The sequence below is a fragment of the Eptesicus fuscus genome, chromosome 16 (assembly GCF_027574615.1).
Source record: "Eptesicus fuscus isolate TK198812 chromosome 16, DD_ASM_mEF_20220401, whole genome shotgun sequence".
Classification (NCBI taxonomy): domain Eukaryota; kingdom Metazoa; phylum Chordata; class Mammalia; order Chiroptera; family Vespertilionidae; genus Eptesicus; species Eptesicus fuscus.
In genome coordinates, this window is record NC_072488.1 from 18,120,280 (window position 1) to 18,133,393 (window position 13,114).

Consider the following 13,114-nt stretch of genomic DNA (forward strand, 5'->3'; position numbering starts at 1 on the left):
AATAAAATCAATAAAATATATTAAAAGAAAAATTTTTTCAGAGTTGTATGTCAGTGCTCCTCCATAGAATTGGAGTGTCCCAATCAATGTAAACAAAGTGTAACTGAGGAATAACAAGTGGAGGGATGCTTCATGGTTATGGTGATGGTGTAAAGGGTGCTGCCAGGCTTTCAGGTATTCCTAGGGAATACCCCAAGTGCCATGACAACTCTGGGACCCCGCAAAACCTCAGTGCTGGTCTTGGGAAACCCAATGCAAGTCAGAATACCATTCTGAACCTGGGCTGACCCCAGGGGCCCATCAGTCAGTGAAAAACTTGACCTTCTGAACTAGATCACTCTAAAATAACTCCAAGCAAATAATGTTCATTAAAAGGAACGAAAGAGGGGGGAGAAGGGGGACATTTCTGACACTACTGAAAAATGTGTACATACAAAAGGATTTAATACTCATTACTACAGCTGCATAGAAAACATCAAAGAACAGTGGATAGTTTCAAGGACATCAGAAGGATATAGTATCTCTTCCATATAGTATTGTGACTCCAGATTGGAACAAAGAGATTGTGAGTTCTGAGCAGGCAAAGCACTTGAAAAATAATGTTGATATGAAGGAGCAAGAGAAAGGACAAGGATAATGCTTGTGTGTTAAGTAGCCAAACAAGGATAAAATATAAAAACACATTAAATTTATATATATTTATATGCATAGTTTTTAAAAATTATGTAACTCAACACTTGAAAAAAATAAACCTGTGGCCCTGAAAAGTACCAATGATCCAATCTTATGGGGTTTTCCTAAGGTCCAAACTCTCTATAATAATAAACTTATCCACCGTACTCACAATTAAGATTGGTTCATTATTTTGGATTCACGTCTACTTTGTCTAATACCCTTTTATTTCTCTGTACCCCTCATCTACCACCCCAAAATAACAAAATCAGGTTGTATTAAAGTATTTTAACTGAAAATCCATTATATTTCAAATCTGACAAATATTTCAATTCATGACACCTATAGCACATTATCTATATTTGTACACTTTATTTAAAAACAATAATACACTTAGAGCCACCAGAAAAGGATATCTCAATTAGCTTATCTATACCCTGAATTTACAAAAGAAACTTCTTGCACCACAAAAATTAGCATTTGGATTAATTTACATTAATTGATATTATAACTAATTTTTAAAATACCTGAAGATCAAACAATTTGTCCCAGGGCTCACCAGTTGAGGGGTGTAGGGTGTGAAGAAAAGGAGTGACTTAGGAATCTGAACTAATGATGCCCCGAGGTCAGCTCTAGTAAACTGTAGTTGAGGAAACATAAAATAACCAATAAATTTCAAGATTACAAAGAAGTGGTTCCTAAAGAAGTGGTTCCTCCTAAAAACAGATATTAGATCATATAGTTGGGATGGGTGTAGGGGATAACTCTTAATCTGAATTGAAAACAAAGTGTGTGGAGAAGGTATGTGTGTGTGTGTGTGTGGTGGGGGGGGGGGGGGGGTATTAGTTTTTCACAAGAGGCAAACTTCAGCCAAACAATAAGAAGAAAGTAGGGAGGGAGGTATGTGATACACTGAAGACTTTCTGATCGCTGATAACACCAAATTTAGCAGCTCTCTACAAGTCAACTAAAATACCATTCTCTGAGACATTTTCAGAGAGGAGCTAACATACAACCAGGGAAAAAAATCATTCTACATTAACAAGGCACTCACTGGTTCACAGCCTGTTAAAAACCCAGGCAGACATTACAGTTAATCTAAGTTAAAGTCAACTTTCTAATTTGCATCAGAGGGATGACAAGCAAGTGGTCAAATTAAATCAAGTCAAAGTGTGATTAGCAAAGGTCCAGAAAATGCTGGCCTCTAAGCACTACTTCAGTAATACTGCTAGAATAAGTAAATGGGGACTAGGGATCTATGTTTGGTCTAATATTTGCATTTTTAAGCATTAAAAAAAGATGTAATTTGTTAAATACTTTGTCAACCTTCTGTCCCTTACACTGACATGGAGACTCACTTGGATAATGAATATGGCCAATTAAAAAACCTTCAGTGATAGAAGTAAAAATTACTACAGTCATTTACCAATGACCTGTCCTCTGGTTTTAAACACAGCTGTTAATTCTTTGGGACCTTCCCATAAAACCAACTTTGGGAATTGATATATTTCACAAAATATACATATAATTTCTGTCAGCAACTACTTTTGTACAATCTGAATCCCAGTGTCAAACACTAAAGATCTGCAATGATATAAATAATTAAATGAGTAACACAGTAATGGAGGCAACTGCTGAGTAAATAAAATTAATGATCATGTACTTAATAGCTTTGAAACAGCTTTCAAAGAACAAAGAAAGCTGAAGAAAATTATACTTAAGCTCTCTCTCTCCATATATATATATATTTTTTTTTTCAATAACAGTTTGGCTCTTGGTTGAAAATATCACACAGACATACACACTAACCAGAGATTAACTATCTAGACTCACTATCAACATTGATGATAAAATTTAAGCAGTTCTTTCAAAAGAAAACCAAAATTAAAACTAAGTCTTTCAGTCTGATTTGTGACATCTTAGTTCAATATAACTTAAATGACCAAGCCTGAGAAAAGCACCAACAGAGCTTTTTCAGTTGTACCCAGCCATCATTTCATATGTCATAAAGATTTGCTTTAGTTAAAATGGCAGCAATGACAAAGAGGTAGATATGACAGATGCCATTTAAATACTATTCTTAGGTGGAATTTTAACTAGTTCAAGGTGTTTAATCTAAAAATAATTTTTACTAGTTGAATCTCTTCATTACATAAGAATTTCATGACATGCTCTTGTATAAGGGGAAATACATGAAGTACTAAAAAAGGTGACCTTTTAAAAATTACATTTACTTAGCCAACATTAATGAGATCCCATAATTTTGGTGACCCAGTAACTTATCCTTTTACCTGAACTTGACTATAATTAAATAGAGTTATTTTCTTCTCTTCTGAAATTTTTAGGAATTCACATTCCAAATTCTTGGAAGGATAAATGGTGCTCAGAAGAGCACCAAGACAGCGCATGAAATGTCCCCTGAAGTCCTAGAAGTTGAGCAGATACATTAAAAAGACATTGATGGTCACAAATCAGGACCTTCACAGATTGGCTCACGCACGTGAGCACATACACATACACACACACACACATACACACACACTCTCTCTCTCATTCTCTCTTACTCTCCCCATTCCCCCCAAAACTCAATCCTCATCCTTACTGTAAGGCTGCATTTGTATTTTTTTAAAAGGCACCTCTCATTCTCTAGCTATTGCCTTCTTGATGATATCTGTTTTGTTAAAAATCCTGAATGTTCAATGGAAATAGTTCAGTACTGAGAATGGAATATTTTTCAATTCACATTTAAATAGCCAAGTTTTCTTACATTCAGATTTTAATAAACTAGAATGACAATCTTTAAAACAAGCATGCTAGCCTATAATGAATATAGTATTTACAGTAATTTAAACATTTAGAACTATATATTATACTGCAAAAGCAAACAGCACAACACTCATCATACTCATCATTACCTGCTGTGTACACTACCTCCAAAAATGAAAATACAAAACAGTAAAATGCACCTATGGTTTTATATATATATATGTATATATATATAGTCTATATATATATATTTATATATATTCCCACAATATATATAATATATATTTATAAAATATACATACATTTTAGACATTTTCAAATAAATCATCTCCAAAAAAAAATCTGTAGCAAGAATACTGAAGGAATGAAAGTCAAATAAACAAAAAATTTCTCACAAAGTTCATCATCAGTGATGGAGCTCAATTTCTCCCCCTTTAGTCATAACTAAAATGATTATAAAAGCTAAATACTTTGCATAACTAATTATCTGTTTAATGGCAAAAATTGATAAACTTGTTCAATAGAAAAATACTGAAGGTCATTATATCACTCACGTTAAATATCTATGGTTCGAGTAGCAAATGAGCTCCAAATGACAGCTGAGTTTTGAGAAGGGTGCTGCAAGCTCCCACAGATGTACCCACAGCATAGGAAAATAAGGCAGGAACCCATATCTTCTGATGCTTTTCATACTATTCCAATACATTTCATCCAAAATATTTACAAACTAAGCCCTATGAAAGCATGTCAATGACTGTTTGAATTTGATTTTTTTCATTTGTTCACCTTTCTGATGGGATGAGGGGAAAATCAGACACATGAATATACTTCTAATCTGGCTGGAAGACACTTTGGCTCATTTCCAGGCTGACGTCACACAGCGCTAGTAGAGAGGAACCTCTGTTTCTGGTCCAGTGGCACAGCACTGGCTTCCTAAGGAACTTTCAATAGTTCCAACACTTGCACTACTGTCTACATTATCTCGTGGTTATTTTCCACTCACTATCAGAAAAAATTCAGCTGTGAGGTATAAAATGCAGGTGAAGAGAAAAGTCTTGGTTTTGAGAATTTCAGTGGTATAAGTAAAGAAGGTGCTGAAGACCATGGAAGGTAATTAAAGCAATAACTGGCAGAACAATAGCTTTGTAGTTGTCCATCATAAATACAAGAAGGGCGGGCACCTGGCTAGAATTTTCCAGTATCTTTCTACAAATGTCATGTTAGTGACAGCATTACTTTATTTTGTGAAGAACCAAAAGAGGAATTCCACAAACACAATGTGGAATTCCATATCTGCATGGGAATATAAACATTCACCTGGTATATAGCTCAGCTATGATGTGGTAGCTCATGTCCAGGTCAATTCATTTGATTATACAAGAGTCCCTTGAGCCCACGGTTAACAAAAGCTCAGATGAAATGACAAGGTAGCTGTGTCAAAATATTAAAGCATATTGTATGTCAACCAAGCATTTAGCACAGGCCCTTAACTTTAAAGAAAATTTGCCTGTATATTACAGATTTCTAGAAGCAGACAAGCAGTAATTTTAAAGAAAAAATAGTTAATTATCCACATTAACACCAGGATACTTCTTCAAGGAGAAATATCATTACAAGTGCAAATGCTATGACAATGGAATATGTGGGGATAGGAATGTAGGAATTGTATTAAAAGGTTAAGGTATTTATGGATATGGATTTTGTAAAGTCTGAGAGCCTACTATATATACATTTTACTGAAAAGGTGGACATTAGTAATTTATTTCTAATTTCTAGATTGGTCTCTGACATTCTGAATGAACAAGAGTGTGTGAGGAGAGGCAAGAGTTGCAGGGATGAGGTCTGAATACCATGTTCAGAGAGTGGGTCATGGGACTCCCAAGAGCTGACCACATGTTGGTCAAAGGCAAGGAGCTCAGGGACCCCTGGTCCTTTAATATATGGTTTTCCCCAGAAACAATATTGATTTACTAGCCATTAAATGTGTTGTGTTTTAAATTAAACAATGGAGGAAGGGTAGGGAGAGGAAAAGAGAGAGAGAACTATTTACCCAACATTTTACACTTAACCCTTCCATCCAGATTTTCAAGAGGTTCTTATTGGAGATGCTAATGGAGGACTTCTGAGGTAAAAAACATTGGCTTTATTTAGTATGTCTGCAAAAGCAGCTGAGATTAACCATATCCTTTAGACTGTTAAAACATAATTATGAAATATTTTTTTTGTGTCAGATAATTTGAATATGAGAGACAAAGAAGAAAGAGCAGAGATCATCTGAAGCGTGGTTATGTGAGTTTTGATAAATGAGTACTTGCAAATAACCACCATCTTTTCAACCACTGAAAAGTTAAGATTTTATCTAAATGAAATAATCACTCTGATACTATAAATACCATGTGAATAAAGTGAGTTTTAAAATTAATAGAAATTATTATAAAGATATGCCCTGCTTGCCCTTAAAAATAAACAGAATTAAGTTAAATCTTTTAGTAAAAGCAGACTCTTATCAACTACTCTTTACAATGGTAAGTATTTTTGACAACTAAATTTTAGAATGGTACCAAATCCATTTTCAAAAATGTAATACAATACAGAAATGTGCTTACAAACTGAGTATTTGTTTAGCATTTCTGAATAATAATATATTTGACATATTATTGCATTTCTTTTCCCCCCCCCCTAATAGGTAAAATGCTTTGCCAGGTGCTGTATGTGAACAGCTGAAAGGAGAGCTAGATTAAAAACTCATTTAACACTGCCTGGTCATTATGCTCATAGGAATTAGTACAGCAGGTATGGTATTGATTACTGTTTTGACTAGCTAATGTGTTTAACAAGATTTCTCAGGGGACAAGTAGGTCTAAATTTCTGCTCTTCCTCTACTCATTCCCAGCCATGGAGCTTTTTGTTATCCCTTATAATGTGCCCTATTTACTCAACAGGGGACAAGCTAAACCTATGTTCGCTCAGGCCTGCCTAGCGAATTAGAAACTACTCCAGAAATAAAAGTTCCTATTTTTGGGAAAATCTGAAACAAACAGTTTTCAGGCTCCAGATTCAGCTGAGCTTGCAGCAACCTGAACAAACCTTAGTTTTAGAAAACAGTATATACGAATTGTAAAACTATACTTTACAAATGTTCTCTGTGCTCCTTCAGCAGAACAAAAGGACAGAATGGGTTGATTCTTTCCCTGGTCTTCTGTATCTCTTTTGTGCAGTTGGTTATTTATAAAGAGATAGAAGGTGAAGAAGATGCATTCTGTCATACAAAGACTTTAGCCAGTGCGTCAGCCCCGGCACTGGCTATATAGCATTTGGATGGGTGGAAAGCTACATCATGAATTGATTCTTCAAACTTTTTCCGATGAGCTGTGAACTCCTGGATACATGTCTTACTTTCTAGGTTCCATAAACGTATTGAACAGTCATGACCTATATAAAAATAAATAATACAAATAAATAAATAAATTGAAAGGTAAACTACATTAACATGAAAATGATAAGAATAAATAAATTATCCATAGCTGATGTACTTACTGCCAGACATCAAGTACAGGCCATTAGGATCAACTGCTAAACTTGTAACGGCTTCTAGGTGGGCTACCATTGAGTGGATCAGTTTGCCTTTGGAAAAAGAGATTGTTATTCTTTATTAACAGCTTTCTACGAATATATGACAGTTACTACGTTATACTGGTGTCTCCAGTCACCCCTCTCTGTGTACTTACTGCATCAATAGCTTTTTTCATCACTTAGAACAGATTGCCCTCTCTACTCTGGCCATGCTACTGATGAGAAACTAAAGCTCAAATTCCAGATTATATTTTTGTCTTTCAAACCACAATATAAAAGTCAGTAATTTGTACACAGATATCCCTTTAAGCCATGTGCATTAACTAGAACTTAGACATTAACCACCTACTTTGCATTCTTTAGCTACAAGCAAATTATATGGATTGTGGGAACAGAAGAAGAGACTGATACAAAGATAAAGGAACAGAGAGAAAACTGGCCACAATTTTGGTGGAGACAATATATTCTAGAGTTCAAGAACATTAAATTACTCATCACTCACAGCTAAGCAAAGTCAGCAAAAGTCAACATATTTACAAAGCCAACAGTGGCCACTCAGGTAAATATGGCTGATAATACAGTGTTTTCTCCCAGCAGAGCTCTTCATGAATTTCCTTTAGACTAGTGAAATGTAATCCAATAAAAAATGGAAAAGCCCCAATTTAAATAAATCAGGACCAAATAGTCAGTATTATAATGCAGAAAAGATTAGTCCATGTAAAAACGAATAAAATATAACCAATGTCTCAGGGATTTTCCATCTGAACACTAAGGCTATTCAAAAACCGAATAATTTCAAACAAAATATAATGATCATATATGCCTCTACTTATACTTTATCCCAGTATATTCACAGTAAGAGATCATTTTTATTGGTATTTGAATAAAATTTTCATTATGTTCCTACTGATAACCTTGACTCCAGGGCAAAAATATAGCATGTACTTAGTATTAAATAAACTAAGATAATTCTATATGCTATCACGAGTAGTTCTCAGCAGATCTGAATGAAATGAACAGAAATTGAGCTGGGAGAGTACGCATATTTCAATGCCTATTCCCTGATGATAAAGCCATGGACAGATACCAAAATCAGCCTGCATAGAGTGAAGACTTTCTTTTTTGCTTTAATAATAATCAAATTTTAATACATTCTTACCTGTATTGTTATCATAGAATTTGATGTGCCTGTCTTCATGAGCAGTGATGCTGATGGGAAGAGTGGGGTGACTAATGACTCTATTTATTTGGCAGGAAGAGTTGGCTGCTAAAAAGAAAAAATTAAAAACAACACAAATTAATCAAAGCTACTATTTCTTCACATAAAAGAGAACTGAATACTCTAAGAGACTGAAAAAATAAATTACGTCACTTTAGTTTGTTTTTAGTTAGTTTATTCTGAAATTGTGTTCATAATTTTAATGTTAGGAAATGAGAGCTGCCAGAGAAATACTATCCTGATAAACCTAGAGGTACCACCTGCTATCTATGTTTAGCAACTGCAGCCTAAAATGTAATTGCCTGGATTAAGAATAAAGATAGGAAGCAATGGTTAAAAAAGCCCCAAACAAAATAATTCTTTAATAACTTCTTTACAACCTGAGAAACTATCTCCTGGCTTCCTGTATCCAATCAGGAGCTTCAGATTTGGGATTTTGAGAGGTACAGCTTAATCTATATTCTAATCAGTAAGGAGCAGTGTCAAATTATATCATAATATAAAGTTAAGTTGGTTTAAAAAATACTATGAGAAATGAAAAATATTTTTTATTCCAAATAAATATTTTCTTCAAACAAAATAGAAAACTAATCATTTGGCATAAAATCAACTTGACTCCTCTTTGTAATAAATAGGTCAAATGCTATTTCAAATAGTCTACACTAATAAAAGAAATTGACCATCCCTTCATGACGCCCACCAGACAATCAGGAGTGAATATGCAAATTAACCAACAAAGATGGTGGCAGGCCCTGCCCCCCAGCCGCTGTAGGCCTCTGGGCAGCATGCGTGCAGGCACAGAGCAGCCAGGCAGGGCAGGATGCCTGCTATGAGGGGGAGGGTGGGGGGCAGAGGGAGCTACAGGAACAGTGCTCCGGCCGTGAACAAAGACTGAAGGCGGCAGCCAGAGCGAAGGCCTGGGTCCTGGGTAAGGAAAACCGGTGCCAGCAGCCAGGGGAAGAAAGGCCTATTGCACAAATCTTCATGCAACGGGCCTCTAGTATAGTTATAAATGTGCATAAACTTAACCCTGATTTTAAGTTATTATATCCTTCTAACTAAGCAACTATGTTCTGTGATTTAGCAGGCTGAAGACTTTAGAATGACAAGCATTTTTCATGGTCAACTCTTTCATTGTGATGAAGACTACTTAAAGACTATTATACATACTCATATCTAGATTGGATTCTAAAGTGAGAATGCGTTGTTGTGTTTCCATGTTAAAGATGCTTGTATATCCTTTGCTGAATGATGCTACCATAAGGCTCGGGTCACTGCTTACTAGATCCACAGAGGCAGGGATTCCAAATTCTAAAAAAGTCAGAACATATTCACAGAGAATGATAATTAGAGGGTCTACTTAACAATATGCTTAAAATATAGCAAAACAAATAATAGCATGATTTCCCTGAGGAGTAAGTAAGGCTCGACATTAGGATAAGAATTTGCTCATTGCCATTCAATGGAGATTATTTCTTTTTTTTCTTTTAGCCCTAGCCGATTTCGTTACTCTTACCTGTTCAGCACATCTTCTACCTGTTACTCAGCTAATACATAAATGGAATGCAAGCCTTTATTCAAAAAATAAATGAAAAACATGGATGGACTACAAGTTTTGCTGCTTCTACCTCAACCTGGAGCTTAGAGCAGCATCATTGGAAATTCTTCATTTTAAAAGCCCATCTCTTAGTAGGAATTCTAACTTATCAAAAATTTAAGAATTTAAAACGTAAAGCTCCAAATTGTTACTGGTAATCATGCAAATATTAAATGCAGGCAACTTATCAAAACCTAGACACACGTTATCACAGCTCAAGAATAAAGAAGGTATTTTTATTTATCATCTATAATAGGTAAAACTTGGTTAAAATTTGAAGCTTATTTATAAACATAAAAAATAGAATATGTATATGTATATATGAATATAATCTGATTTTTCCATTTGATTCAAAATCTAACTAAAGCAAATAGTTTAAAAATGTGTATATTACCGAAGATATATTAATGGCCAATAAGCACACAAATAAAGTGCTCAAAAGAATTAGCCACCAAAGAAATGCAAATTAAATCATAATGAAACACTGCTACATATCAGAATGGCTAAAATTAAATAGACTGACAACACCAAATGCTAGTAACTAAGGATGTAAACAACTGGAATTCTCATACATTGCTGTCAGTGGTGTAACATGGCATAACCACTCTGGGGAAAAGTCTGGCAATTTCACAATTCTACTTCTAGGTCTTTACCCACCTATAATAAAAACATATGAATGTTCACAGCAGCTTGTTCAAAACAATCCAAATGTCCATTAAGAAGTAAATGAATAAACACACTGTGGTTTAATAAAATACTACTAAACAATATAAATAAATTATTGATACTTACTACAACATGGATGAATCACAAAAATATTATCGTGAGAGTAAAAGGCCAGACACAAAAAGAGTACACATTTTATGATTTTATTTATATGAAGTTTTAGAATAGACAAAACTAATCTATGATGAAAGAAATCACAACAGTGTGGGTGGGAATGGGGAGAGGGGATGGACTGGGAAGATCATAAAAAAAGTTTATGGAGGAAAGTAAATGTTTATATGTTGATGTAAGAGTTATGCATTTGTCAAACTCATTAAAATGTATCCTTATAATTTATATACAGTAAAAATCAGATTATATCTCAACTAAAAATTTTTTAAAGATGTGTTCTTTCACCAAATACTATATTTTTAAAACTTATACATAGTAAGTTGAAAATTCAAAAAAAAAAGTTGAAAATTCAAATATATGTATTTTCACAACTTCAAAATCCTTTCAAATTAAATTTAAACAGTAAGAGTTTATGGAATCATTTATTTATTTGCATGTTTGTTTTTATAATAAGACATAGATAATTTAGAATTTTATAAAAGATTCAGTGAAATAATTTTAAAAGTACGTACCTTGATTATCATTAAACACACTTAAGGCTGGAGCAACCTCAGTTGTGTTCCATAGACGAAGAGTGCCATCTGCTGAACAGGACAGCAAACGCTGGTGTGCTGCACTGTAAGCCAGACCCCAGACTGCGTCGGTGTGGCCGAGCAGAGGGCCCCTTAAAACAGAAGGGTCTATAGGAAACAGCAAGAAGGCAAAGTCAGGAGAAAAACAACTTAAAAAGGTACTTTGAGTCCAGAGAAAACAAAAGGACATGATAACAGTATAAAATATGCTTCCTACTGTCTATAATTTTTTTCTGAAATGCTACAATTAAAAATAGGCTTGGAAATATGCAAATGTAGGGTTTAAAATTTAGAAATTAAAATTACAAAGTACACATTTTTCTATTTTAAAAAATTTAAAAAATAGGCATTTCATTCTCCCTCCCTTTTTTCTTCCATTTGTCTAGATATTTTATTTAAAGAACATGTTAACACACATAAATCATCTGAATTTAACTACTTCAGAGAAAACACACTCACATTCCCTGAGAAAGTGAAGAGAGATCCCTCCCTCCTCCACCTCCTTGAACACTGTGGATATACCCCTTCAGGCCACTTATCCCACAGTACCACGAACGGCTGTTATTCCTGGAAGCAACGGGCCTCTGACATAAAGTAAATAAACTGAGACCTACAGGAACCCCCAAATTCTCAAACAGCAGTAACTGACATATGAATGATGTGCAGGGAGGAGAAGGAGGGAGGAGGCAGGGAGAGGGTCACTTAGCACTGTTTCATGATAAAAGTCAAATTGGAAACTAATTATTAATCCTCACCTTCAAGATGGCTCACAGAGGTTAAGTGTAAAATGTTACTGTTGTTATCTGTCCTATATCCTCTCTCAGTCACACCCTAAAGTACTTATTAAAGACATACTGTGTGTTAGGTACTATGCTATATGCCAGGGCCACACAGATGATTAAGACATAATACCATCCTTGTCCTCAAAAGACAGTGACAAGTACAGTAATAGTGACAGAAACCAGTTACATGGACAGTAACTGGGAGAATGACACCTAGAGTGTACAGATGTCAGCAGGCAAAGAATAGAGGAGTCATTCCTGGTAAAAGAGGCAGCGCCTACAAAATCACAGAAGGAACAATAATGTGATATGTGAGGAAATAAGCAACTTAGAATTACCGGAGTAAGAAGTTTGAGGCAGGACGTGGATCAGATGAAGAGTGGCTAGTTTATAGTGAGACTTCTATTACACATTAAGGCACTTGGGAATTATCCTAAAAGGAGTAGGGAAGGGTTTCCCAGGGACAGCAGGGTGAAGTACCTACTGAATAAGGTAACTCTGTAAAGAAAACAGACTAAACAAAATCAAGATGAAGGCAAGGGGACTGTTTCATTAGACTGAGAGTGATGATGAAGACCCAAGTAAGGGCCGTGGCAAAAAGGACAGAGCAGGAGTAAATTTTAAAAAAATATTTAGGAATGACATAAAAAAGACTAAGTAATGAGTAAGATGTGTATAGTAAAACAGGAATCAAGGATAATCTGTAGGTTTCTAATTTGGGTAATTCTGTAGAGCCACCAACTAATAAATAATATATGGGAGAAGAAATACAGCACTTAAGAGGATTTATGGACAATGAGACAGCCACTCTAACATCTTCTAAAGGCAGTCTGAAGCTTAAAGAGGAGACTTATGAGTCAACAGCATATAAAATCATGGCAGTAGATTCAATCTAAAAAAGAATTTGTGAACAATGCAAAGAATGAGTTAGGGCCTGGACCTTGATGAATGCCAATATTTAAGATAAGAAAAAGAAAAGGAGTTTATGAAGGATAGTGAAGAGAAATTGTCACAGAGTTACATGTCAAAAATGCCAATAGTAAAAAAAAAAAAAAAATGCCAATAGTGGACAAATTTAAAAGAGGATGGAATGGTC

The 13,114-nt window shown here is 34.8% G+C and overlaps 1 protein-coding gene across 2 annotated transcripts in view; it reads right to left on the bottom strand.

Annotated features, from left to right (window-relative positions):
• Nucleotides 1-1,500: 1,500 nt before the first annotated feature.
• The window catches only part of STRN (striatin), an 86,489-nt gene continuing 74,875 nt past the window's right edge, over nt 1,501-13,114 (bottom strand). For both annotated transcript variants that reach the window (XM_028140123.2, XM_008162244.3), the window contains 5 exons: nt 11,177-11,344; nt 9,401-9,541; nt 8,171-8,278; nt 6,976-7,062; nt 1,501-6,870 (listed from right to left, as the gene is read on the bottom strand). In XM_028140123.2, coding sequence (XP_027995924.1) covers nt 6,701-6,870; nt 6,976-7,062; nt 8,171-8,278; nt 9,401-9,541; nt 11,177-11,344 — 674 coding nt within the window. In that variant the 3' untranslated portion in view covers nt 1,501-6,700. The remainder of the gene's footprint in view (nt 6,871-6,975; nt 7,063-8,170; nt 8,279-9,400; nt 9,542-11,176; nt 11,345-13,114) is intronic.